Source organism: Saccostrea echinata, unplaced genomic scaffold (genome assembly GCF_033153115.1).
Source record: "Saccostrea echinata isolate AGI-Se365-2 ecotype Australia unplaced genomic scaffold, CSIRO_AGI_Sech_v1 ptg000009l, whole genome shotgun sequence".
Lineage (NCBI taxonomy): Eukaryota > Metazoa > Mollusca > Bivalvia > Ostreida > Ostreidae > Saccostrea > Saccostrea echinata.
The window spans coordinates 7,509,685-7,536,796 of record NW_026889758.1 but is presented as its reverse complement, the minus strand read 5'-3'; the positions used below and the strand labels follow the sequence as shown (position 1 = coordinate 7,536,796).

The following is a 27,112-nucleotide window of genomic DNA, read 5'->3' as shown; positions in this document are numbered from 1 at the left end:
ACCATGGCCCCAGGGGTTATAAAGTTGGGCCACAACAGGGGATCAAAGCTAGACATAGGAATATACTGGAAATATCTTTTAAATATCATTTTTTGATGATCAGCATTAGTCAAATTAATATGGAAGTATCCCCAGGAAGTTTAAATTCAACTTTTTAGAGTTGGGCCACATTAGGCAGTTTTACATGGGAATATATAGGGGGAAAAGGCATTTAAAATCTTCTCAAGAACAGCAAAGCCATGATTAGTTGATATTAATTGGAAGCAAGTTTGTTCAAATTATCACCCCCTGGGGGTGACCACTTACAAGTACTAGCTGAACTGATTTCACTTTAAACCAGGGTGCTGAGGTAAGTGACGTGGCCCATGGGCCTCTTGTTAAAAGGGGCATATATGTTTCTCGAACATTTCTTGTTATTTCCCTTGCAGGGTTGTCGTTCGTCATATTTTTTCGATCGGGATCGGATAACATTTTAAAGCATCTTCATGACCCTGATTTTGTTAACAGAAAGTCGGTCAGGATTTGCAGTGCTAGGCCTTGACATTTATTGTTTATATTTTGATTTACTACGATACATGCAAGATTTCTAATATTTTACAAGTATATTTCGACATTTTAGATTCATCATACATCTGTTATTCTTTGGACAGGACCAGAAGATTTGAATTTACAGGAAGCAAAAATCCATTGACACGTTCGTCGTTCATGATTGCTTTTGTTGTGTAACACTAGATTTGTTTGGAGGTTGCAGGGACTCGTAAATGTTAGAATTGAAACCTCTATCATCATTTTGTATATTGAATTATGTCGCTAGCGTTAAGATGTGGAGTCAGAATTAGCATTCGAAGTCTATCCGGGAAATCGCGCAGATCACTGGCCACTGCTGCAGGTATGTCGTAATTTGGTATTGTATAAGTTCAAGTTATGTTGAGGTTGAAAAATTCAGAAAAACTTAAGCATAGAAGTGTTTCCATGAACTGATTTACTTTGCAAGGAATTAGAGGATAAATTATATCATGCTGTATCCTGTCAAAATATGTGTATCATAACAATAAATTGTTATACAATAGAAATGAATGGTCAATATATTCACATCAGTATGAAAAGATGAATGACTAATTGGTGCCAAAATGTTAGTGCAAGTAAATTTTTCAACGGGAATTGCAGTAGGCCTTCAAAAATGAGTCCAATATCATGGTAAAAATAAAACAAAAAGGGGTAGAGGCTGTGAACCCAGATCCTCTGACTTGACATTCCAGAGCTCTTTGATGCTTCAATGATCTTCATTTTATTCCCCAATTCAGACAGAAACATTCCTAATGCTCCACTGCAAAACAACAGCCCTAGTAGAAACACCTCCCAATCCTGACACTTGCATCTGTGTTAAACATGCTTCTCACCTAACTCCTATAAATCAAAATTCTGACATAGTTTTGTTTTTTTTTTGTTTTTTTTTTTTTGAATTTCATTCAGATCTATGTTTTTACTCATCATGCTTATATTTGCAAAAGTGCAGAGGAAGGCATTTTAATGAAGTAAACATAAAAATAATGTTGAAAAAGTTTTTAAGATCTACTGTCTTATCAATTTAACCATTAGTAATCTTATCATTAAGGTCAACCCTTGTTGCATTGTTCTCTTATAGAATATTATATTAAGCAATATTCTGTAAATATTGTCAAACTGTGCTTAAATCTTTAACATTGTTTCATAGGTGGAGTTAGACATCAGAACAAAAAGAAGGTTCTTGGTCAACTTGAGCTGTGTCACAAACATAGACCTTTTCATGTGACCTCATCTCTGCAGTCCAAGGGAGGAAAGGAGACTGGAAATGGAGGAGAGACAGAGGGACCAGGTGAAGGGGGTGGTAGTTTTGGGGGAGAAGAACGTCGGGTCAGGCCTTGTTCAAACTGTGGAGGTGCACTCAACATTGACTCCAGTGGTAAGTTCGTTTATCAAGCGTCATCTGAATGATAACATATCCACATTTCAAACACATTTTAGTTGTATATACAGTACTTTTTTCATATGGTATCAATGAAGGCTATGTAAGGGGTCACAAATTTTCCGCAGAAATTTGTCCCAGTATACTATAAATACATTAAAGGCATATAGAGGCAATGTAAGAAATCCACATAATTTTCTACCCGCAGATTGAACAGAAATTGTGATTCCATGGAATAGTTGTATGACCCTGGTGAAAAAAGTACGATTACAGTATATATATATATATATATATATATATATATATATATATATATATATATATATATATATATATATGTATATATATATATATATATGTATGTATTTCATTTTGATTTGTTTAAATTTTGTTTCTTTAGTGATGATCAATGGATTTGTAAAGTGTGACAACTGTAAACAGATGATCATGGTATCTGAGGAGCAAGTTGACCAAGAGTTTATTAGCACAGAAGAAGAGGACAAGAGCAGTATACCCACCCCTAAAGAGGTAGGTTAGAGCTGTACATGTATATACCCACTCCTAAAGAGGTAACTTCAATCTGTACATGTATACCCACCCCCTAAAGAGATAGTTAGAACTGTACATGCATACCCACGCCAAAAGAGGTAGGTTAGAGCCGTCCATATATACCCACCCCAAAAGAAGTAGGTCAGAGCTGTACATGAATACCTACCCCTAAAGAAGTAGAGAAGAACTGTACATATACACCTACCCCTAAAGAGATAGTTAGAATTGAACATGTATACCCATCCCCTAAAGAGTTAGGTTAGAGCTGCACATGTACACCCACTCCTAAAGAGGTAGATTAGAACTGAACTTGTACCCACTCCCTAAAGAGGTAGGTTAGAACTGTACATATATACCCACCCCCTAAAGAGGTAGATTACAGCTGTATCTGTATTAGTGGATCAGAATACAAGAACAGAACCATCTGTACCCCTGCAGATAAGTGAATCGGTACGGCCATTAGAAAACTGCAGTCAAAGACAAACATTCTTTGTACATGTTGTAAAATGAATGCTATACTCATTGATAAATGAAGGGAAGAGAACAAGTGAAGGTAGACTATATTTTATTTATTCTTTTCTTAGTCATTTGTTTCATCGTTCATTAAAGTTATTAGCTATTATAATTTGATTTTACAGGGCAAGTGATGTAATGTCAATATAATATACTCATATCAAATTCAAAGTCAGTATTATCCCCTTGCAACAAAGTTGGAGGGGATATAGTAACACACTTGTGAGTGTGTGGGTGTGTGAGTGAGTGCATGGCATAACAGAAGTAATAATTTACATTGGGGTCAATATACTATTTTACAAGGGGATTCTAGGCTTTGTGATGCCTTTGTTATATCCAATAAATTAAGTCTTGGACAGTGTTAAAAATCCTTTAATTTTCTTGGTTGTATACTTAGATTCATAGATTTCTGGATGAGCATGTAATTGGTCAGGAACTGGCAAAGAAAAGTCTATCTGTAGCTTCCTATAACCATTATAAGAGAGTCCGGTGGTGTAAAACTAGCAGCCAGACATCTCAACCAAAACCCAAACTCGGTGAAAATCTTTTTGCAGGTAAATTTGATATTAAACTTCTGATTTCATTATCCTTAAAAATGATAATTAATACTGACATGTAAGTGTGTAATATGTTTATCAGATGAATTGTAAATGTGAACAGAGGATCTGAAAAGTATAATGCTATGGATCATCAGTTGTGGTTACTAATTATTACAAGTGTATTTCAGTGTATAGTGCAATTGATGAGGTTGTGTCACTTGTATGTAGGACATTTGTTGATTGTTAGAATTGATGTTAATTTTTTTTCTCAGAGTCCTTGGAGGCAGCCATCAGGGGGCATTCCTCCAGTGCCCTGGGGTTCAACTCTCACCAAGAAGAGGAGAGTGACCCCCCAATGTTATCCTCAGAGACTGACTCCAAACCAATTGCATTACAGAAAAGTAATGTTTTAATGCTAGGACCCACTGGCTCAGGTAATCAGTGACTATCTTTGAAATGTGGGCTTTTTTTTCAAAATATATATGCAATAGAGAAACATTTAAATCAATAGTAAGAAAGCTGGTATTGTTAGTTTTAGAAATATATCCCAAAACAGCTATATAGACAACAAAGCAAAATATTTCAAGTAAATTTACTAGCATAATTCATGACTTTTAATGGAACCTGTAACTGCTTGAAACAGCAAGGACAGCAATTAAATGGATATGCCTTTATTTTAGTTCACCTCGAAGTCGAGATGAGCTAATACTCTACCTATAGCGTTGGTGTCCATGTTAAACTTTTATTAGCAAGTCCATTTCCAAGTACTAAATGTAACCAAACTTGCATGGATGATGCATCTAGGGATACATATTTTCAGACCTGCTTCAGTTGCTGCAGCTTATTACTGTCTTTCTGGAAGATGGTATGCAGAGTTAAAGATTTTACAGTCTTCAGACTATGCACTACTTTGTGATTGGTAGAAATTGCATGATATGAAAATTTCAATTATTTCATTGGTTGAAATGCTGTTCAAGACAAGGGAGATAATTTGCTGGTGATCTAATTTTCATACAACTTTCATATGGTAGGGCTAATGTCTGTAAAAAGCTGATGAAAAAATACAAAGCCAAGAAATGCTCAAGAATAATACAGCCTGATTGGTGTAGGTCGATCAGTTTACTGTTTAAGGTTGCTGCTTAAGACGGCAAAGCTTTTTTAAAAAGCTATTCTTTTGTACATTTTCTAGATAATTGACCAGGTCAAAAATTTTGGAGCAGGGCCATTCACAAGTTACTAGAAGTTCTAACCAGACTAAATTTGCATGTATTTTGAATCTAAGGATGCACAATACCAGAACATTCATTTGGTTTGAGACTTTGCATGACATAGAATATACATAGCCATATCTAGATGAGCTTCATAATCTTTGATAACTTCCTTTTGTAGGGAAAACATTATTGGTGAAAAAGTTAGCTGAGTGTCTGGATGTTCCGTTTGCGATGTGTGACTGTACGTCTATTACTGCTGCTGGTTACGTCGGAGAAGATGTTGAGTCTGTCATCTACAGGCTATTGGAGAATGCAGACTTTGATGTTGAAAAATGTCAACAAGGTAAAATCAACTTTTAATGAGGAATTGAAAGAATTTTAATGCACACATTCAACAGACTTTCCTGACAAAAAAAATGGATTTTTTAGGTAGTTTTGAGGTCACCTGAGTCACTCTGAATCACAGGGGCCAGAATAGTTGAAACTTGTATGAAAGCTTCCTGTCATAGTGGAGATTCAAATTGTTCAAATCATGGCCGCTGGGGGTAGGGTTGAGTCAAAATGGGGGTAGGGTTGAGTCAAAATAAGCGATCAAATTTTTATGTAGGAATATATTGGAAAAAATATATAGAAATCTTCTTCTCAAGAACAGCAAAGTCATGATTAGTCATTATATTTTGCAATATTCAAGTATCTTCATGTAGTGTAGATTTAAGTTTATTCAAATCATGACCCCTAGGTGTAGGGTGGGGCCACAAAAGGCAATCAAAGTTTTACGTAGGAATATATTGGAAAAGATCTTTAAAAATCTTTTCCTCAAGAATAGCAGTCATGATTATTAATATTAATATGCAATATCCTCAGGTAGTGAACATTCAAATAGGGTGGGGCCACAATAGATAAACTTTTTCGATAGAAGATAGTTGAACTTTTTAGGTCACCTGAGTCACTCAGGTGACCTATTGCTATCCGTTTTCGTCCGTCGTCGTCCGTCGTGCGTCGTGTGTTAACATTTGAACATTTTCAGCTTCTTCTCTGAAACCGCTGAACCAATTTCAGCCAATTTTTGCATATGGCATCTATGTGTGAAGGGGAACAAAATTTGTGAATTTCATGGTCCCTGCCCCCCTGGGGCCTGAGGGGTGGGGCTAAAACCATCAAAATTAATGCAATCTTTAAAAATCTTCTTCTTTACTCCTGGACATCAAGCAGTCAAACTGTTGACATGATTGTAATAAGCATTGAGCCCTCTACCAAAGTTGTGAAATTCATGGCCCCAGGGTCAGGGGTTCTGGTGCTAGGGCGGGGCTATATAGATCATATAGTGAAAGTGCATTATTTCTTTGAAAATCTTCTTCTCTACTCCTTGGTATTATTGAAACAAATTGAATACATAGTTATGATAAGCAAGGGTGACTCTACCAAAATTGTGAAATTCATGGCCCCAGGGTCAGGGGTTCTGGTGCTAGGGTGGGGCTATATAGATCATATAGTGAATGTGCATTATTTCTTTGAAAATCTTCTTCTCTACTCCTGGGTATTATTTAAACAAATTAGATACAGAGTTATGATCAGCAAGGGTGACTCTACCAAAATTGTGAAATTCATGGCCCCAGGGTCAAGGGTTCTGGTGCTGGGGGCGGGGGGTATATAGATCATATAGTGAAAGTGCATTATTTCTTTAAAAATCTTCTTCTCTACTCCTTGGTATTATTGAAACAAATTAAATACAAAGTTATGATAAGCAAGAGTGACTCTACCAAAATTGTGAAATTCATAGCCCCAGGGTAAGGGGTTCTGGTGCTGGGGGGGGGGGGGCTATATAAATCATATAGTGAAAGTGCATTATTTCTTTGAAAATCTTCTTCTCTACTCCTGGGTATTATTTAAACAAATTAAATACATAGTTATGATAAGCAAGAGTAACTCTACCAAAATTGTGAATTTCATGGCACCTGGGTCAGGGGTTCTGATGTAAGGGCGGGGCTCTATTTATTATATAGTGAAAATGCATTAATGCTTTAAAAATCTTCTTCTCTGCTTCTGGGTATTATTTAAACAAACTAAGTACATTATTATGATAAGCAAGGACACCTCTTCCAAAATTGTGAAATTCATGGCCCCAGGTACAGGGGTTCTTGTGCTAGGGTGGGGCTATATAGCTCCTACAGTGAAGGTGAATTATTTCTTTGAAAATCTTCTTCTCTGCCCCTGGGTACTATTTAAACAAACTAAGTACATTGTTATGATATGCAAGGATGCCTCTTCAAAAATTGTGAATCTCATGGCCCCAGGGTCAAGGATCCTTGTCAAAAGGGGGGGGGGGGGCTCTATTGATTATATAGTGAAAAATCAAAATTTCTTTGAAAATATTCTTTTCTGCTTCTGGTTAAAAAACAAAGAAGCTAAGTATATAGTTATGATGAGCAAGAGTGCTTCTTCCAGAGTAGTGAATTGCATGACCCCTGGGTCAGATGTGCTGGTATAAGGGTGGGGCTGTTGATAATGTAGTGAAAATGCATTAATTCTATTAAATGATCCTGTCTGCTCCTTAATGTTAAGCAGTTAAACAAAGTGATTACTTATGATGAGCAAACTTGAAACTTCTGGTCCCAGGGTGAGAGGCTCTGGTGTTTCTCGGTGGTGAAGGGGGGGGGGGGGGGGGGAGGGGCTCTATTGATAATATAGTGAATCTGTAGTGAAAATGCATTATTTCTTTAAAAATCTTCTCTGCACTTGGGCATATCAGACGCAAAAAGTGTAAAAGTTGTAATAAGGAAGGGTATTTTTACCAGATTTTTGAACATCTGGACCATTTGGTCAAGTGTTCTGGTCCTCGCCAGGGCTCAATTAATTTGCATTCTACTGAGAGGAGTTATTCGCCTTTGCCGTTTACTTTTGATAATTAATCATTGTAAATAATGTACATGAAAAATTAATAGAATAAGAGAATTATGCAAGAATTTTTATTGTATAATACAAAAAGTATTTTCATAGTTTTAATGATCATGTGGACTTGTAAGTAATAGATAAATAAAAATGAGACAAAAATAACTTGTCTTATTAAATGTTCATCAAAGACCAAGAGAGGCCAATGTAAGAGATTACAACAAGGAATTAAAATAGTACAAAAGCACTGATAGTTTGGTAATATACTGTATGGTGATAGTGATAATTGGGGAACAGATTAGAACCTAATTTATGAACTGTTAATGAATAGTAGACTAATTATTTTGTTGATCCTGGTCACCCTATTTTTCTTGCTTTTGGGCAACAAAGCTTCACCTTTCATTTCATTTTAATACTCTATGGATCCTCTAAATTGTTGTATTGTACTCAGGTGACCGTTAAGGCCCTTGGGCCTCTTGTTGAAGTTTTACATAGGAAACTTTTCTTGAACAGCAAAGCCATGATTAGTCATATGAACGTGGAAGCATCATTAGGTAAAGTAGATTCAAGTTTGCTCAAATCAAGGCCTCCAAGGGGAGGGGGTGGCAATTTTACAAAAGAACATATTGGAAATAATAACAGGGCCACAGTGACTCAGGTGTGGCCCATGGGCCTCTTGTACAAAGATGTAAATAAAATTTAATGTAAATTATATTTAAAAATAAATTGAATATTCTTGTGGACCTTGAGACTTGGCCATCATTAACGTGGGCCCATGTAATTGAAAGAGAAAACAGACTGTCGAATATTTTTGAATTTCAGGGATATATAATTGTAATTACAATACCAGGTTTAGAAAAATCAAAATAAAATGTTATCATCTTGCCTTGATTGTAGTGAAATGGGGACCATTTTAAAATATGAACTCATTTTGCATGGATTTATAAACAACTTTAGGCAGGCAGTAAAACGGCTTAATTATCAAAGGAATTAAGAAATTGAAAAATTAAAAACAATATATTGAAGCTCCTATACGAATTTAACAATTTGAATTTAAATATGTTAGTAAATAGCTGTTTACATTTATTTATTAAAGCATATGGGTAGTGGACTAGATAGAAATGCCAGTATACTAGTAATCTCTCTATATGCATTCAAGACCTGATATTTTAGTGCAATTTGATGCAACACGTTATTTCAACTGTTACATTGTATTCAGTTATTCAAGACCTGATATATTAGTGCAATTTGACGTCATTTTAACCGTTACATTGTATTCAGTTGTGATGACTGTACAGTCTACTGTGATGTGTCTGAAGGAACACTGCGTGAAAATGTTTGTGCAGATCAAGTAGAGGGGGCATCATTAAATTGATCTGAAATATGCTCATTGTGAAATTGTGTATGTTCAATTTTTGTAATACATATTCAGTAAAGACATTATTCATTTATAAAAAAAATTACATCTTGTAGGTATTGTATATCTTGATGAGGTGGACAAGATTCGAAGCATTGTACCTGGAAATTCCTCCAGAGGCATTAACTCCTCCCGAGATGTAGGCGGGGAGGGTGTACAGCAAGCTTTCCTCAAACTCCTAGAATCTAATGTCGTCAGTGTGACTGATAAAATGGGGAAGAGAAATGCACATGAGACCACCTACCAAGTGGACACCACTAACATTCTATTTATAGCTTCAGGGGCATTTACTGGTATTTCAGACATAATACATGGCAGAACCAATCAAAAGGTAAGAGCAGTATGACCACTGTGATATTAAAGCATCTCCAAATAGTGTAAATTCAAAGTCTGTTCAAGTCTTGACACAGATAAATGCCACAACAAAGGGCCAAATTGTTAAACATAGGAATATATACTGAGACAACCTTTGTAAATTCTCTAAAGAGCAGTCACACTGCTTTTAGTAAAATCTATACACAAGTATGGTACATTCAAATCAAAACTATCCTGGTTAGGGTGAGGCCATGAAGGGGGTCAACTAGAGTGTTTGGCTTGATTTAAGATAATTATGTGGGATTTCATTTGGTGTCTTCATTTCATCTATTTACATGTACCGGTACATTGTTTTAGTTTTAGCCATATGCCTTGGACATTTGTAGGAATTCTACACTGTTGACCTCTTGTTTTACTTGAATGAACTGGATTTCATTTTCCCTAAAGTGTTATATTTATACTTTAGAGAATACCCTATCTACCTTATTTACATTTAGCAATATACCTCTTATTTTGTTTCTGTTTCAGAGTTTTGGCTTTGGTAATCGAGATGATAAATCTATTCTTATGGAAGAGGAGGAAAGAAAACTATCAGACATAGAACAGTTAAACCTAAAATATGATAGGCTTCTAAGTGAAGTAGAAACAATGGATGTGGTTAAGTTTGGACTGATTCCTGAATTTGTGGGCCGGTTCCACATAGTGGTATCCCTACACAGTCTCAATGAGGACCACTTAGTGAAAATCTTAACAGAAACTAAGAACTCTCTTATAGCACAGAAGGAATTCTTGTTGTCCTATGATGAGGTACTTAATCTATACAGATTATGATGCCAAATCATGAATGGTAGATTATGAAATAATGATCAGAGTATGAACTCTCATAAAATTTCATCAAATAGGCCTTATTTAAAGAATATATCAAGGTTGTTGAAAACCATCAGTCCTATTGGCAAGGCCTGTATATTACAAGAAAATGTCGGTCAAAATGTAATGTAATGTTTATTTATTTTTGAGGGTATATCGCACACGTTTGGAAAATGTCTAATTCTAATATAATTTTTTTCCTCTAGAAGTAGCATTTGCTGATTGGTTTTTTTTTTTTATTGAACTCATTTTGATGGATGTTTTTTATTTTATGCAGTGCCAGCTGATTTTTACTGACAGTGCTTTAAGAGCCATAGCACAAAAAGCCATCAAGAAGAAAACAGGAGCCAGAGGAATTCATCACATACTGGTTGGTTTCCTATTACTATTTATATATCAACAGAAGTTAAATCGTGTTATGCATGTATGACTTGAAAAACTAATCATTAATAGATTTTTTTAACAAAATTGTTTCTTCTTATATACATCCTGTCTTTTTTTTCATTTTATAGGAGGAGGTGTTGTTGACGCCTATGTATGAAGTACCCAGTATGCCTGACGTGGAGAAGGTCATCATTACGGCAGACACTGTCAACAAAAAGGAACCACCCACCTATATACGCCGGGAGAAGATAGAGGAAGCCATTCAGAGGCCAATCCAGGCCACTGGACTAGCATGATGATGTCCTGTACTGTTGTTGTTTATTTATTGGTACAGATCCAGTGAGAGAGGGATATTTAACATGACTTGAGAGGAAAAATGATTGTGCAAAGAGGTTTTAGTAAGATTTTTTGTGACGATTGATGCAAGCAAAAGCAGATATATGAAAAGACAGTGTGCAAGGGAAATGGAAATAAAATCTTTTTAAATGACTGTATGCTATTTGTCATTACGGATTATGTTAGCATACACACATACCTATGAAGTTTAATGTATTAAGCTACTGGGTTTACAAAAACACCAGTGTTTGGCACAATTTATTTTAATTTTCAAATTCACTTTGTGGTAATTAACGTAATTCTCAAATTACTATTACATGGACAAAAGTTATCCTTAGCAATTTTTTTTGTTTTGTTTTTATGTTATTGTTTTAATGAAAAATACTGTGAAAATGATATTGTATATTTCTGATAATGTATAAATTTGCACTTTCATGAAGCTAGACATAAATATCTCTTCTTCTTACAATGTAATTTTAAAAATAATTATTAACTGACTGTTATTGTAAATTCTTTCAGAAGTTGGCATCATTTACTTGTTAGATGCATCTTTCCATATTAAAAGGATTTAAGAATAATGTTTTAGTGTTGTTCATCTTTTCACAAATCTTTAAAAATAAAAATCCGACTCATTTTGATATCTTTGTACTAAAGTAAAGCAATAAATATAACATAAAAGATAAACTTTCAATGCAAGAAACCAGCAGTCCAAAAAAAACAAAATTTGTTAAGTTTTAATCATAAAATATCAAGTGTAAGAAACTTTTGCAATAATGATGGGCATTTAAGTTTTTCTAATTTCTCTTCCACTTGTACACCATGCATTTGACTCCTAATTGTTTTTCTACAGAGATGTCTCAGACACATTGGACTGTTGGTACAGCTTAGAATACGTTCATGTAAAGAGTTTGAATTTGGGTTTGAAACTGATCTTATCCAGCTCTGATCATTTTGTAGGTTGTACCCTGCCTCTAATAACAATGTAACATTATCTAGGTCATTTTGACTTGTCAGAGTTTGTAATGGTGTACCTTTTCCAACCAAGGCAAAATTGTTGGAAATGCAACCAGCTCGAATGAGGGTTCTAGTTAGATTTTTATCACCGTGAATGCAAGCGTAGTGGAGCGCAGAACAATGCAGCAAGTCCACCTGAAGGACACTTGCGCCATTTTTAATCAAAAGTTTGACCATGTCACAGTTTCTAGCAAAGGCAGCACGCAGAATAGGTGTCGTCTGCTCTTTATCCACGTGGTTGACGTCAGCTCCGTGTTTGATGAGGTACGCTGCTACCTGATACTGGTTCCCCAAACAAGCCCAGTGTAGGGGCGTCCGTCCCTGACAAGGGTCGCTAAAATTTACTGATGTACCAATGTCTACTAAATATCTGACAATTTCCATATGTCCTTCGTTCGCTGCAGCGCCAAGCACGCTTGCGCCCTCCCACCGCATGGGGTGGTGTGTGACAACATGTTTATCCACTCCTCCCGAAATCAGCTGTTGTACTTCGTTCTTATTTCCGTAGAAGATGGCATCAAAAATGAGGGAGTGGGGATCTTTTCTTCTTTCTATGAAACAAAAAAAATCGCTAATAAAAAATAAAATGGTGTTACGTTAAAAATGTAATGTAGGCCTGCGCGGTGACAGCTTGCGTAAAGAAATCTGTTTAAGGACAGACGATACGTTCCTCAATAATATATAATTTTTTCTAAGATTTTGTCACTGAAGTATTACTACTTTAACATGTTCACTCGCAAAAAATTGAGGTACATTACCAGGCATTTGTGCAAGATACCAGAGGATGTTGTTTCCTATAAAATCCTTTTGGAAAAAACTTAATTAGCCAATAACACAATTTTTAGTGTTTCAATTTTTTAAAGACAATTAGAAACCAGTTTAGAAATCAGAATGTAACGAAAATTTTGAATATTTTCCACACAATACGAAGATATGCAAAACAGATATTTGAGGAACGTATCGTCTGACCTTAAGATATTTAACTTTTTTAATCATAATCGGCATGTGTACCTGTGAGTAAGTGAAAATGATTTGACTACGATCCATCCTGTCGACAAAAAAAGAAGAAAGAAATAAAAAGAACCCATTTAACCATGTCATGCACTGCACTCGGTAACTCGATGCACTTTAACAGGAAAATGGATATTTAAAAGGATTCGTGATGGAACCAAATAGTTATTTATGGTCTAACATAATATGAGTAAAACATCTTCAAACTGTCTAACTCAATTAATCATAATTTCTCTGAGCACACGTTAAATTGATTTTGATTTTAAAAAAATGCGAACTGACATGGATTGTATAGGATTTCCTTTAATTTTGTCAGGTCCGACACTGTTCCATTGACTGAGCTGTGACGTGAGAAGGTGTGTGTGTGAGGGTGTGTGTGTGTGTGTGTATATATATATATATATATATATATATATATATATATATATATATATATATATATATATATATATATATATATATATAACAAAGCCTATACATGTATACAGCAAGCAATAAGCATATATGTATACAACAAAGATCCCTTTGCACAGGAGTGATATTTCTAGTGTAATACTTTATACCCCCCACCCCACCCCCCGGGAATTATACACTACAGTAACTATGTCATGCCAGTTTTCAGTCAGTGTCCTCGTTGGAATGTCTGAATCGGACATTTTAACAACCAATCAATCGTTTATCTGTGTTGACTTTCTTCCTTAAGGTCGGTGAATAACCTCTTCAAAACTGATTTATTTCTATACAATCTGTTTTCGTCTTTTAACCAACGTTAATAGAGATAATGTTTATATAACGTACTCACCCAATTGTCTTGTGAACCTGTCGGTATACAATTGGCCATTAACAACGTTTAACCAATACATACTTGTCTATCATCTTATTTTGCCATGTGTTTTGTAACCTTTAAAACCACGTGATCTCTTTGTTTCCCCAGTATAAATATATCACACACGTAACGCGCTAAACATAAACACATGTTAATTGTATTAAAGAATATGCATGAGTGTTCAATGTTCCAGAAAGTAGCAAGCATGTTCCAGAAAGTAACCAGATAAAGTTAACCCAACGAGCATTGGTATTGGCAGGTACGAGTGTCAGTAAATAATTATCCACAACGGGAATTACCCTCCATATTGTTCTTCGTACATGCCTACTAAAAAGAATTTTTTGATAAGCAAAGAAACGAAAAACCTTTGCAAACATAATTTATAAGAGGTCCATGGGCCTTAACACTCACCTGAATCACCTTGATGCTGCTATTCTAAAATTCATCAGATTTTTAAAAAGACCCCCCCCCCTCCTTATTCCCATGAATTGTGGTCCCATTCATAGCCTCAAGGGCTTATGACTTAACCAATCTATAGCTAAGGTCCGGTACACACGATAATGCTTGCCTTATAAGTCATGGAACTTAAGTTCTAACCTTACCGTGTGTGTACGGTTAGTCTGACTTACAAATAGAACACTGCTCTAGCTATTTCTTAAAACAAGACTTAGCTGAAATTTTCTTCTCAACCAATGAAAATCATTCGCCCAAATGTCATTCTATTTTTATCAAACCATACACGTGGGTATATTGAAGTGAACACAAAGTATATTCGAATAAGCTAATGAAAATATCCACAAAATTTAATGCTTCTGTTCAACCTCTTCCTCTTTTTTTAAGAAGTGTGAATGTACTTGTTGGTATAATTATTACAAAGTCTAGTAATCTATTCTTCTATTTTAATGACTGATGCACTATTTATGGCTGAAAACATGTGGAATTTATGGATGTTTGTATATAATCTTGTAAGTCTTGCCTTAACGTGTGGACACGAGAGCCGTACGTCCTGCAAAACGTAAGGTTTTAAACTTAAAAGGCAAGCCTTACCGTGTGTACCTAGCCGAGATGCTTCATTATCTATATGACAGATATGTCCTTGCTGTTCAGGAGAATTAAAAAAAAAAAAAAAAAGAGAAGATTTTAAAGATTTTTTTCCGTTTTCCCATGTAAAACTTTGATTTCCTATTGTGGCCTCATCTTACCCTGGGGGCATAATTTGAACACAAACTTGAATCTTAACTAACCGAGGATGCTTCAATATTAAAATGACTAATCATAGCCCTGGTGTTCTTAAATAATTTCATTTTTTTTAATATGTATTCCCTTGTAAAACTTTTACCCGAGGGCCATAATTTGAACATCATGTACTTGAATTTACACTACGTCTGGAAGCTTTTATATAAATGTAATTTTTTCTGGTCCAGTGCTACTTGAGAAGATTTTTCAAAACAACCACCCTAATTTTGCCTTTTCTTGATTATCTCCCCTTTCAAAGGGGTGTCTCGGCTGTCTCCTCGTTAAAAAGTATTAATCCCCAACACCCAAGAATGCTTTGTGGCATGTTGAAATTGGTCATTGGTTTTAGAAATGAAGTTGATAATGTAAAAAAGTTAACATACAGACAGACGGACTAACTTCGATCGAGCCTTTATTTGGCTCAGGTGAGCTAAAAATCTGCCTTGGGCTGGGGTGGGCTTCTAATGATCAAACCCCTTTTCATCAAATGTATGACTCCTCCCCAACTTTTTCATTGAGGAGGGGGATTCCAATGTCATAATTTGGTTACGCACTTTAAAAACAAATATCCCACGATCCCCTCTAAACATCCACTCATGAAGTATTTAATGTAAATTAAGTTGATCGACGATATTTGTTTGTTAAGCTTTAATTTATTTGCGTTTATGATAAACCCAAATTTCGCTAAAAATCCCTTTTAAAGTTTAAATTTTATTTATAAATTCTTAGTCATGGCATATTAAAATCCAGTTAAAAATGTATTTTTACCTGACTGCATTAAGATTCCGGGGATATTCACAACACAAAATCATTAAAAATAGGGCACTGCACTGTTGTATATAAGTATGTCAGAGTGTCCCGGTCAATGACATTCAGTAGATAACCTATTCTCTTTAGAGAAGTATGGCCTCAGAAACTGTGCCTTGTCTATAGCTGTTGGGCAGCGATGATAACAAAATCTGGGTCAAGTCTAATGCACGTCCTTAAAGTGTGTATTATTTTTGTTAGCCCCATTCAGTTTGAAAATAATATAAGTTTAGAAAAAAGAAAGGAGACCCGTTCTTTTCACTCAGACTCGCTTTGAATGCAGGATGCAATTTTCACCACAGACATAATTAGCTTTCCTCTAAACACACGACACGCAGCAGCAACATAAAGAATTAATCATGCAATGTTGGTGTCTCGACAAAATAAATCATGGGAACATTTATTATCATATTATTAAGGCAGCATATCTTCATACCTTTCATTTGAATTTTCGAGTGGATGAAGGCTATTCCAAGTTAAACAAAAAACAAAAACAAGATGTGTTTGTGAAATACTGATGCCCCTGTATAGCAACTTATATCGAAGGTTAAACTTTCTCAAATGCAAATCAAATATGTTGGTACGCAAAGCAAGATCTTGTCTCGAGGAATATACCTGTGAAATATGAAAGCCTTAGCAGCAACCTTTGAAAAAAATATGGAAAAGGTTAAAGTTTTTCAAAATTAAGTCAAACATCATGCAAGCCCAAGGTCAAATGGTCGATATTAATGGTGCCAAAGGATATACCTTCTAACAAGGAACACACAGATAAAATATGAAAGCCCTAGCACCAACCGTTCAAAAGTTATGGTCAAACTCTTAGGTCAAGGTCAAAAGTCAAAGTTGTTGGTATCAAAAGGAAGGTTTTGTCACAAGGATTACATATTTGGAGTATGAAAGCCCTAGCACCAACCGTTCAAAAGTTATGACCAAGGTTAAAGTTTTTTCAAATGTAGGTCAAGCTCTAAGGTCAAGGTCAAAGGGCCAAAGTTGTTATTATCCAAAGTAAGGTCTTGTCACAAGGATTACATATGTGAAGTATGAAAACCCTAACACCAATTGTTCAAAAGTTGTGGCTAAGGTTAAAGTTTTCCAAAAGTAGGTTTAACTCCAAGGTCAAAGTTGTTAGTATCCAAAGGAAGGTCTTGTCATAAGAATTACGTATGTGAAGTATGAAAGCCCTAGCACCAACCGTTCAAAAGTTATGGCCAAGGTTAAAGTTTTTCAAAAGTAGGTCAAGGTCAAATATGATGGTACCCAAAGAAAGGTCTTGTGACAAGAATTACATATGTGAAGTATGAAAGCCTTAGCTCCAACTGTTCAAAAGAAATGGCAAAGGTTAAAAGTTTTCTAAAAGAAAGTTAAACAGGGCTATTATTGTTGAAATCTAAAGGAAAGTCTTGTCACAAGGAATACACATGTGAAGTATGAAAGCCCTAGCAAGCGTTCAAGTCATGGCCAAGGTTGAAGTTTTTCAAAAGTAGGTCAAGGTCAAAGGGTCAAAATTGTTGGTACCAAAAGGAAGATCTTGTCACAAGGATTACACAGTGGAGTATGAAATCCATAGCTCCAACTGTTCAAAACTTATGGCCAAGGTTAAAGTTGGGTAATTTTTTGCTTAAATTGGGTCAAACTCCAAGGTCAAGAGGTCAAATATGATCTTTATTTTTAATAATTTCTATTTGAGCTGACCACTCTTAGATTTATTAACTTTTAATGAAGCTGCAAGGCAGACGACACATGCGTTCCTTATAACACTCTAGTATTACTTATTCGGGGCCATATTGGCAAAAAGAGAACAAACATAAAGAGGGAAAAGACCATACATACATATCTATATAAGCATATACATGTAAGAGGGTCGTTCAATAAGTAATGCAACATACGGTTTATCATAATAAATGCTGTAGAAGTTAGTTTTATTTTTTCACACTATAAAAGTTTCTAATCACCGAAAACCGCATGTTTTCCTACATGTACTGTCTTCTCAAAGAAATTCACTTAAAGTACGCATGGTCACTTCGCTGAGCTTAAGTTGTTATTTTCAAGATAAATTTAGATTAATCTTTGCTTCACAAAAGCAAGGACCCAATTCCTGCCACTGGAACATTGTTCGAACCAAATATTGGAAAATCCACAAGAGGTTAAAATTTTGTAAATAAAATCTACCTATACTAAATTACATCTACACGAATATCATCAATGTGGTACTGTACATCTTCCATATACAACTCACTTTTGGAAATTATTTATATTTTAAAAGGTTAAAATTTTGTAAATATCCGATCTTCAAAATTTCGTATGAAACTATATCTATGCATTTCTTTTGAAGAAGTGCTTTATTTTCTTTTTACATATTTAAAAAAAAAACTTTTTTTAAATACTCCATTCAATTAATTTGAAACGCTTATATATATACAACTGAACTTATGTTCATGTCAGAACTTAAAGCGACAGTACGACTGCAAAATGTGTGCTTTTTCATTCAAATTTACCCAATATGTCACCAAGAAATAAGGTATAAAGTTGTTGTAAGCAGTTTGAGAAACAGAAATATTCTCTACTCAAACAAAATTAACGTAATTAGAATCTGCCGGAAAATCAAGGGTCGTACGAACTGGAGCAATCTTAGATCTGTTTATTAGTACCACGTGAATTCTAAAATGACACGTGCCTACACTGTATAGTTAACAATTATAATGAATATTAGGTAAAAGCAATTTTCAAAAGCAAATTATCATAACTTTCTGATAAAATAATCTAATATAATAATTGTAAAGATTTTAGTCTGCTTTCAGGCGAATTTAAAAGAATTAAAAGTACAAATGTTGACGTTTTGTGTATTGGGGTCCGAGAAAGGAAAAACCAACTAATAATACGTTATCGCGGCAAATGTCAAACAAAATATTTTTCTGCACAGTTAAAAAAAAATTAGCACTTCAAATGGCAACAATGTTTATAAGTCAAAGGTGCATTTTTATGTTGAGTTTACACTAATTTTTTTTTTCTTTGAAAGCGATGGAAAAATGAGAAATGATAACAAGTATCAACAAGCCTGTCGAATAGAACCTTCGAGAGCCCTGCACGAGTGTCGCCGAGTTCCCGTTTCTTCCTTATCCAGCGATTATATTAATCCCCAAACTAAATTTTAGTCAGGAAAGTTGCTTTTTCCAAGTTCTATTTTCAGTTTCTTTTTCTTTTTGGTCGACTTTGTCAATGTAGCAGGCCTACCGGGCTTCCCTCTCTAACCATGCTGTTTTGTTTATGAAAACTACGCATGCGTGCATAGCAAGGAATGTGGAACCCCGAACACGTTGCGATGTATATATTTACGTCCCATAAATAACTATTAATTTTAACGAAATAATCTAAATTATTTAATTGTGACAGTTGTAATTTTCTGAAAGTTTATACATTTATGAGCAGTAAAAAAATACCAAATCTTGTCGGAAAATTTTATCAAGTCAGTTTTTTGATGAGATGCGCCGTACTGTCACTTTAAATTAAACTGAATATGTTTCGTTAAATAATTACAAAAATATTTACATACAAATTCATGCCATCAAGTCAACAAGTTACATAGTCAACTGTCAGTTCGCTTCTCTAGCACTGCCAGTTCTCAGTTTTTCGGATGACTCCTGGCCTCAGATGTTATGGGATGCAGGTTTCATGCACCCATGATTTGCATGATCCATCACAACCAATCCAAACACGTCTATTTCTTCCTCTTTGTAGACTACTGGTATGTCACAGTGACCACACCTGACACCGCTTTCATCATGGTCAAATTTAAGACTTTCCTCTTCAGCAAGTGTTAATTGAATTTTATCCGTAGATTCAATTGTATTAAACGCTTGGTCCAGTTTACTGCACAGTTTTCTCCTGGTCCTAGTCGAAGCTGAGTTATTTTTCGGCTGTGTGGGGAGCTGGTCTGCGGTGTAAGACTCCTTGGCCTGGTGATCAGGAAGGAGAACAGGGTGTTGTTGCCAATGCGCAGTCAGTTGTCGGCTGTGTGGGGATCTGGCCTGTTGAGTTAGACTCCTTATAGTCTGGTGATCAGGAGCACAAGATGGTTTGTCATTTATTGGTGAATTGTCTGATGTAGTGTCAATGTTGATCTTAAACGCATTCTTTGGAACCAGTTATCTTTCAAAACTTCTTTCCAAACTTTTGAAGGAGAGATCGGGAAAGTTTTCTTGCACATCTTGGATCAGTGTCTGTCTCGGCAATACTGTCCTCAGTTTCCTGTGACAAGGCACAGGATGTCACTGACTCCATCAGTTTCCTTCTCTTGAACAGTAATGCTAGGTGTACTAGAGTTGATGTCATCATAAAAGACAGGTATAAGGCTCTTCAATGACCAGGCAAGATGGCATTCACTGTGGATTTCTAGTCCTTTCTCAATTTTAAGGAGAAAGGTTTAGATGGGGCTTCTCCATTGAATGGGAGTATTTCTTGCAGGGCAACGCTTTTCATTACATGATGGCTCGAGTCCATGGATACATGTAGTCGTAGTAGAGATCGTCTGTGGCAAAGACCTTTGACCTCTTACAGTCACTGTCGACTATCAAGATGGGGTGGGGTGGGGTGGGGAGTAGTTTTTGTTACATAGTTAAGTTGAATTAAAAAGTTGCAGTAAAAATATCAATAGTGAACACATATGCTGGGCAGAATCAATTGTCAAAGAGCAATAAGAAACAATTTGTTTTTTTTTCTTTTTGTCAATGAAATGTTTAAGTTCACTGTTAAATTAAAAACTTGCAATAAAAGTATGAAAAGTGAACACAAGTGATAGGCAGAACCAATCGTAGCAGACCAATAAAACAATGAAAAACAAAAATATTTTTGCTTTTTGTCAATGAAATGAAATGTTTCCAGCGGAAGTTATTTCAAGGATCGAGGCAGGAGGCAATTCCAAACAAACAATTAGTTTTCTTTTCATGATTTTGGCGATGTGGATCTGGACCAACATATTTGATTTGCATTTGAGATAAAACCTTCGTGATAATAAGTTGCCATTCGGGGGCATCAGTGTTTCACAAACACATCTTGTTTTCAAGAATAGAAATACTTATCTATCAGTTTGATATCTTTATTTTTTTTATTCATATTCAAATGGTACATTTCAGCAGCAATACAACAGAAACAAAATATTGACTCAGAGGCTTTTTGTAGCAATTTCATTGATCTCATTTCAAATGTCAAAATGAATCAAACTTTGAGCACTACATTTAAAAATTCGGATGATAAGGCCATAAAAAATTGATTAATAGTTTCTCAGGCCAAAAATTTCAAAATTCAATACGGCAGGCAGGTTTTTTTTTTAACAGGTATTTTTTCATGTCAGTCGTTCAACAAAATGATGATATTAACTGATTCTCACTTTTTTTTCTCTTAATATACTAGTTATAATGTACTCAACTTTAAATTATGCTATTCTAAACATTTCTTTAAAAGTTAATTAATAAAGGACTGTATAGACTAGAAGAATATTGTTTATCTAATAAAAACGTCTATTTATTATTTGTTATGAAAAGGGAAATAACTCAATTTTCTTTTTCAACTTGGAAAAATAGAAAATTGAGTTATTTCCCTTTTCAAAATATCAATAAAATTGATCAATTCGGCCGTTTTTGACCTGATGCGGCGGTGCCTGAGAAACTATTGATTAATTTTTTTTTGGCCTAACGAATCTATTTTTAATGCTAAATGAGTACAAAATCCCAAACATAACCAAAGTTGTCAATAATTTTACTTAAAAAGTTTGAAGTGAAACATTTTGTTTTTGTTGTTCTAAAAATGACATTTTTCCCCTAGGGTAAGTCAGGGTAATTTCGACCACCGTTTAATTTCGACCACAGGAACACAACTCCACACAAAGAACTACAGAAGTGTTAGGACAAGTTTAATTTATTCGGAATTATAGAAAACTATTCCTCAAATAGTGTTTCCTAGTATAATTATTCATCGCATATATAGCTTGATCAGTTATATAAATAATATTTTTACTATTTATTTATGTCTCCAGTTTGACGTTCGAAGTCCCCGTCTTCAGTGCGCTTGATTTGATCAAGGAAATGCAAGAGAGACAACTCGTACAACCTCTTTTTTAAGTTTGACCTTGTTTAACAGTCTACAGCACGAATTATATTGAAATTGTTTTATTTTTTCTTGGAATATCTTTAAGTTGCAGAATTTTACAAATTTATCTTGGATTTCTCTCAAAATGCACAAGAAACGTCCATATGATTTTGGTCGAAATTACCCCTACTGATATTAAAGACGCGGGGTAAATTCGACCACTTATTCTGAAATATGTGTAAGTTGTCTTTAACAGCTGTTTAATGCAATGCAGAGTTAGATCTTCCAAAAAAATGATTATACTGTATATTTACAATATTAACTACATATAACCTTTTATATTTAAAAAAAATATGTCAGATTAATTAACATATGCATGCCTAGCTATATATTTTGTCCGGGCCGTTCACGAGGGTGCATCACTGATCATGCTGATCCACGTGCGAGAGAACACGGAGTCGGCACTGGCTTTGAAATAACACATGGCGAAAGCAATCCATAAGATTCCAAACCCCTCAAATTAACAAAAGAGAGGATGCAGGCAATATTGAATATGTGTTTAAAAAAAAATCAGGTTTTTGTATTTTTTTTATTATTACGAATGTGTTTGACGGACAAGACTGAGGCTATCGAAAACCAACGAACCAGTCGTATTAAGATCGTATCACACAATCCAGTACACAAATTCAAATAGTACCCATAGTACCCAAAATATCAAAACAACACACCAAAAGAGTCGCAACAATCTTGAAACACACACAAAAAAAAACACTATGATGTTACGCGAAATAAATGATTTGTTTGAGTTTTTTTTCTTTTCTTTTCTTTTTTTTTTGGGGGGGGGGGGGTCAGAGGACTTTGCTTCTGTAAATCTTTATTGAATCATCGTCTGAAACCCAAGGTCGGTCTCGTCCGACCGTGGGTTTCCGACGATGTATTTAATTGACTTGATCGAATTTCTCAGGATATATCTCTCTTAAGAATTAAAAAAAAAAAACACGTAAAATACGCAAAAATATACGCAATTCTAATGCTATGCTCAAACCTTATGCATATATATATACAATTTGAATGATTCTGTTGTGAAAAGACGATATTAAATAAAATCCCTTTTGGGATAAACAATTTAAAAATCATAACAACGAAATTATTTGTGGAATCTGAGAAAATTTTATCTATTTGCATAACTTTATAACACAATTTTAAAATATAGAGTTAGCGAATTAAAAGCAGAACATTTAGTATAAAGAATAAGAATTAAGATGTCTATAAGACAACACTGAAAAGCTTAAGTAACCCAACCCAATTCTCTACTGTATGGATACTAGTACTTATCCATTTTAATCTTTTTATTGAGAGAGATAGATACACGTATTTTCTACATAAGGCAATACAGTTTCTCGGTTCATAAATTTTGAATAAAATGCGACAGGTAAAGTTTATATGCATTGCAAGAGTTATCTCTCTTTTTGATGTTTGTTGTGGTCGAAATTACCCCGAGGCGGGTCGAAATTAACCCATGCAACATGCTTACTTATTTCTAAATCAATTCATTATTTTTTATGCATGTTTTAACTCCTAAAGCAAAAAATATGAAGAAAAAATCATTCTCAATTACTTTGAATCATTTTTAAACTAGTACATTTGAAAACAGTCGCGATTTGTGGATTGAAAGCCACAAATCAGCAAAAGTGGTCGAAATTACCCCACTCTACCCTAAAAAGTTTCAAATAGTTCAAATAAAAAATATATATTTCTTTATTATAAATAAATATATATTAATGCTATTTTTTCCCTAAAAAGTTTCAAATAGTTCAAATAATAAATAAATACATTTGTTTTAAATAAATATATATATATAAACATATAAACCAAGTTTCTTTTAATTTCAGAGACATAAAAAAAATAAAAATTTGACATAGAAACAAATATTTAAGTAATTTTTGCTTTTTAGTTTTTTTTTTTTTTTCTGATTTAATTGCATAGAAAGAAAGACAACTCTAATTGAAACCCGTGTGCACTTTTGTTTTGAGAACACAGTCATGCGTCAGAGATGGCTGTGCAATTCTTCAATGACACGCGGTATTATAGCTTTAGTGTAAAACTCCAGTTATCAGAATGTGAAAACGCAGCGAAACCTGTAGAAAATACCAAGAATATTGATTCTGAATGGATAAATCTCGGGGTAGAGCTTTCCTCATGGGTGAGGAAAAACATTCTTTATACGGAGAAAGTGAAAGTTGATACCTCATGTTCGCAGATCAGCAGCTTTGAAGGCGAGTTGGACATACACAGTGGATTAATTCTTGCATGTATTTTTGTAATTTTCATCACGTTAGTGGTTCCTTTAACTTTCGTCAAAATTTTTGATTTCTTCGAAAAGAAGTCAGGGAAATTTTTACCAGAACAGATTACTAATACAGATGATACCTTTTCTGAAGACTCGGATGCTATTGAAAACAAAGAAACTGCTGTAACAAAACCCATACAAAAGGGACTTATTCCTCTCTCACACATTGCCTATCACACTGGATATGCATTTACCCCCAGCTGTGACTTGCCTTCTTTCCTGAGACGGACTGTGGACTGTCTGTTTCAAGAGCTTGACAAACTCTTGATAGGAAGGAATCCCACACAACACGAGGGTCCACTACACAGCACGGTAACTTCCTCTGTCCGCCTACCTCGCCGACCTGTACCAAGAGCCACAGGAAGACAGAACAGTTCCCCCTCATTGTCCTCACAGAACAACGAGGATGACACTGAAGCTGTCGCCTACAGGGAGTTCCTAAAAGATATAGTGTACAACAGCATTTGTACTCAGATGATTGACTTGCCAGATTCTGTCCGACAGTCCCTGCTAGGAAACAGCAAGAAATGGATGGACTTCTACCTTAATCGTTGCATGGTCAGCTTCGAAGAGGTTTGCGTGTCAAACTTAATAGTTAAGTATACAATTCACCTTTTAGACAAAATTCTTAAAACAATGAAGCCATATAATGGTATCAGATACATACACTGTTGTCCGACCGGAAGCATGCTGAAAGGAACAAAAGTTGGGGCTGCAAATCAAAGTGACTATTTCTTTGTATTCCAGTGTACACAATTTGGACTGTCGTCTGCTGTTGACCATAGTGTAAATTCAGATATTCCACCAGGTAAACTTGTGTTAATTGTTGCTGAAAGTGGAGATAATGAAGATGACCCATCAAAGCTTCTTAAACAATTTCAAAGTAGAAATTGCATTTCCCCTCAAGAATTCCTTAACTCAGTGTGTGAACTGACTGATATCGCAGTCCAGAAACTGTATAAAGAGGGCAGACCAATGATTGACCGTTTACCTTTCCGAATTCAGAGGATCACTAGCCCCGGCTTAAACCTGTCTCTTGATACAAGGAACGTCATGGGATTCCGTAACCCTGACATCAGAATCCAGCTGATTCCCTCCCTATTGTTAAGTTCAAACAAGTGGATAAACCCAGTGAATCTGTATGCTGTACCCTCTTGGTCAAATGTAGACTTTAAACGTAAAGTAACCCCAAGAGATCGATATAGCACACAACCAATACAAACAACAACTCATGATTTATTCTGGAGTATGTCTTTTGGCGAGTTAGAACATTTATTTTTCAACAAGGTGGACCAGAAATGTTATTATCATGGGGTCTTTGGATGCCATAGAATCGTTATTCAGATTTTGAAATTTTTGTTTTCTCCCCAGTCCAAAAAGACATTGCTTAGCAGGGGAGAGGTGACATCGTATATGATAGAGACTATTGTGAGTTACATGTTAGTAGAGAGTAAGGCTGATCAGTGGGGGATAGATAGCCTCTCTGACCGTGTATCGGATGCTATAAACTTTCTAAGGAGAGCCCTCCAAAATGGCCGCCTTCCCAGCTTCTTCATCAACAACCCACATCTCGCTGGCGAGTCTGAATTTCTGAAACAAATCAAACTTTTGTCTCCTGGCAGACAAGAGAACCTGCTAGGAAATGTTAGCACAGACACACTGGGTAAAATGCTGAACTTTGTCAACAGCAGGTTAGCGGAATATGATCTCGAAAACTGTGTCAAATCAGAGTACTCAGATGACATGTGGGAATATGAATATTTTGTTTATTTGTGATAAAGCTTAAAAAAGGATGTTTTTAAATACTTTTGGCTGCTATTTTTGCACAAGATCTGATATTAATTTATTGCATTTCTTGCCTTTGTGTTCATTCTTGTCAAGACTATATTTGTTATTAATCTCAATGTATTTAAATTAAATAATAAAACTACATTTTTATTTTCATTTGTATATTCATGTTAACATTTGAAAAAATGCTCTGTTATTGATAATGTTTATGTTGCCAGGTATGTTCAGTTTGCTGACATTGCACACATCATTGACCACAAACTGACTTTTGGTGTGATTTTGCTTTCTTACATTTTGATTTTACTTTTCTTGATTAATCTTTAATTTCTTCCTTAATATCTTCTATCAATACATCACAGATTTCCCGATTTTCTTGAAAATGAATGAAAAAGTTTAGTTCATCAACAAAGTGCAAGAATGTTGACAGCCAACAGACCCGTAGAAACAATTTTAAAAGGGGAATGGGGGCAACTTCCAAAAAAATCTGACAACCAAAAAAAAAAAAAAACGATGTGTTTGTGAAACACTGATGCCCCCGTATGGCAACTTTTAGCGAAGGTTAAACTTTCTCAAATGCAACTCAAATATGTTGTTACTCAAAGTAAGGTCTTGTCCAGATGGATTTTACCTGTGAAATATGAAAGCCCTAGCAGCAACCATTTAATAGATATGGAAAAGGTTAAAATTTTTCAAAAGTAAGTCAAACATCAAGGTCAAATGGTCAAAATTAATGGTGCCCAAATAAAGACCTTCTCAAAGGAAGATCTTGTCACAAGGATTACATATTTGGAGTATGAAGACCCTAGCACCAACCATTCAAAAGTTATGGCCAAGGTTAAAGTTTTTCAAAAGTAGGTCAAGGTCAAAGGGCCAAAGTTGTTCGTATCCAAAAGGAAAGTCTTGTCATAAGGATTACATTTGTGAAGTATGAAAGCCCTTGTACTAACCGATCAAAAATTATGGCCAAGGTTAAAGTTTTTTTTAAAAGTTGGTCAAACTAGGTCAAGGTCAAAAGGTAAAAAATATTTAAACCC

The 27,112-nt window shown here is 35.0% G+C and overlaps 3 protein-coding genes across 4 annotated transcripts; 2 read left to right on the top strand and 1 right to left on the bottom strand.

Moving 5' to 3' along the window:
* The first annotated feature begins 500 nt into the window (after positions 1 to 500).
* Positions 501 to 11,406, top strand: LOC133181706 (ATP-dependent Clp protease ATP-binding subunit ClpX-like). Its single transcript, XM_061316266.1, has 10 exons — positions 501 to 889; positions 1,715 to 1,942; positions 2,346 to 2,473; positions 3,405 to 3,561; positions 3,819 to 3,980; positions 4,936 to 5,100; positions 9,120 to 9,394; positions 9,907 to 10,185; positions 10,523 to 10,615; positions 10,758 to 11,406. The coding sequence occupies exons 1-10, from the start codon at positions 805 to 807 to the stop codon at positions 10,923 to 10,925; spliced, it is 1,740 nt and encodes a 579-aa protein (XP_061172250.1). The 5' UTR covers positions 501 to 804; the 3' UTR covers positions 10,926 to 11,406.
* A 279-nt stretch (positions 11,407 to 11,685) lies between these two features.
* On the bottom strand, positions 11,686 to 16,138 carry LOC133181708 (serine/threonine-protein phosphatase 6 regulatory ankyrin repeat subunit C-like). Of its 2 annotated transcripts, none has more exons than XM_061316270.1 (2): positions 15,821 to 16,138; positions 11,686 to 12,530 (listed from the first exon to the last, which is right to left on the bottom strand). In XM_061316270.1, the coding sequence occupies exons 1-2, from the start codon at positions 15,828 to 15,830 to the stop codon at positions 11,704 to 11,706; spliced, it is 837 nt and encodes a 278-aa protein (XP_061172254.1). In that variant the 5' UTR covers positions 15,831 to 16,138; the 3' UTR covers positions 11,686 to 11,703. The 2 variants fall into 2 exon arrangements, with proteins under 2 accessions (XP_061172254.1, XP_061172253.1); XM_061316269.1 differs by lacking the exon at positions 15,821 to 16,138 and adding an exon at positions 13,793 to 13,988.
* A 7,843-nt stretch (positions 16,139 to 23,981) lies between these two features.
* LOC133181700 (uncharacterized) lies at positions 23,982 to 26,222 on the top strand. Its single transcript, XM_061316259.1, has one exon. The coding sequence runs from the start codon at positions 23,994 to 23,996 to the stop codon at positions 26,064 to 26,066; it is 2,073 nt and encodes a 690-aa protein (XP_061172243.1). The 5' UTR covers positions 23,982 to 23,993; the 3' UTR covers positions 26,067 to 26,222.
* The last annotated feature ends 890 nt before the right edge of the window (positions 26,223 to 27,112 follow it).

What these genes read in the sequence shown, in the direction of transcription:
- LOC133181706 (XM_061316266.1), top strand. Translation starts at nt 805, where the DNA reads ATGTCGCTAGCGTTAAGATGTGGAGTCAGAATTAGCATTCGAAGTCTA. An exon ending in GTATACCCACCCCTAAAGAG is followed by an intron (nt 2,474 to 3,404) that starts GTAGGTTAGAGC and finishes TTGTATACTTAG; the next exon opens with ATTCATAGATTTCTGGATGA. An exon ending in CGGTGAAAATCTTTTTGCAG is followed by an intron (nt 3,562 to 3,818) that starts GTAAATTTGATA and finishes TTTTTTTCTCAG; the next exon opens with AGTCCTTGGAGGCAGCCATC.
- LOC133181708 (XM_061316269.1), bottom strand. Translation starts at nt 13,853, where the DNA reads ATGTATTGGTTAAACGTTGTTAATGGCCAATTGTATACCGACAGGTTC. An exon ending in CAGGTTCACAAGACAATTGG is followed by an intron (nt 12,531 to 13,792) that starts GTGAGTACGTTA and finishes TTTGTTTCATAG; the next exon opens with AAAGAAGAAAAGATCCCCAC.
- LOC133181700 (XM_061316259.1), top strand. Translation starts at nt 23,994, where the DNA reads ATGGCTGTGCAATTCTTCAATGACACGCGGTATTATAGCTTTAGTGTA.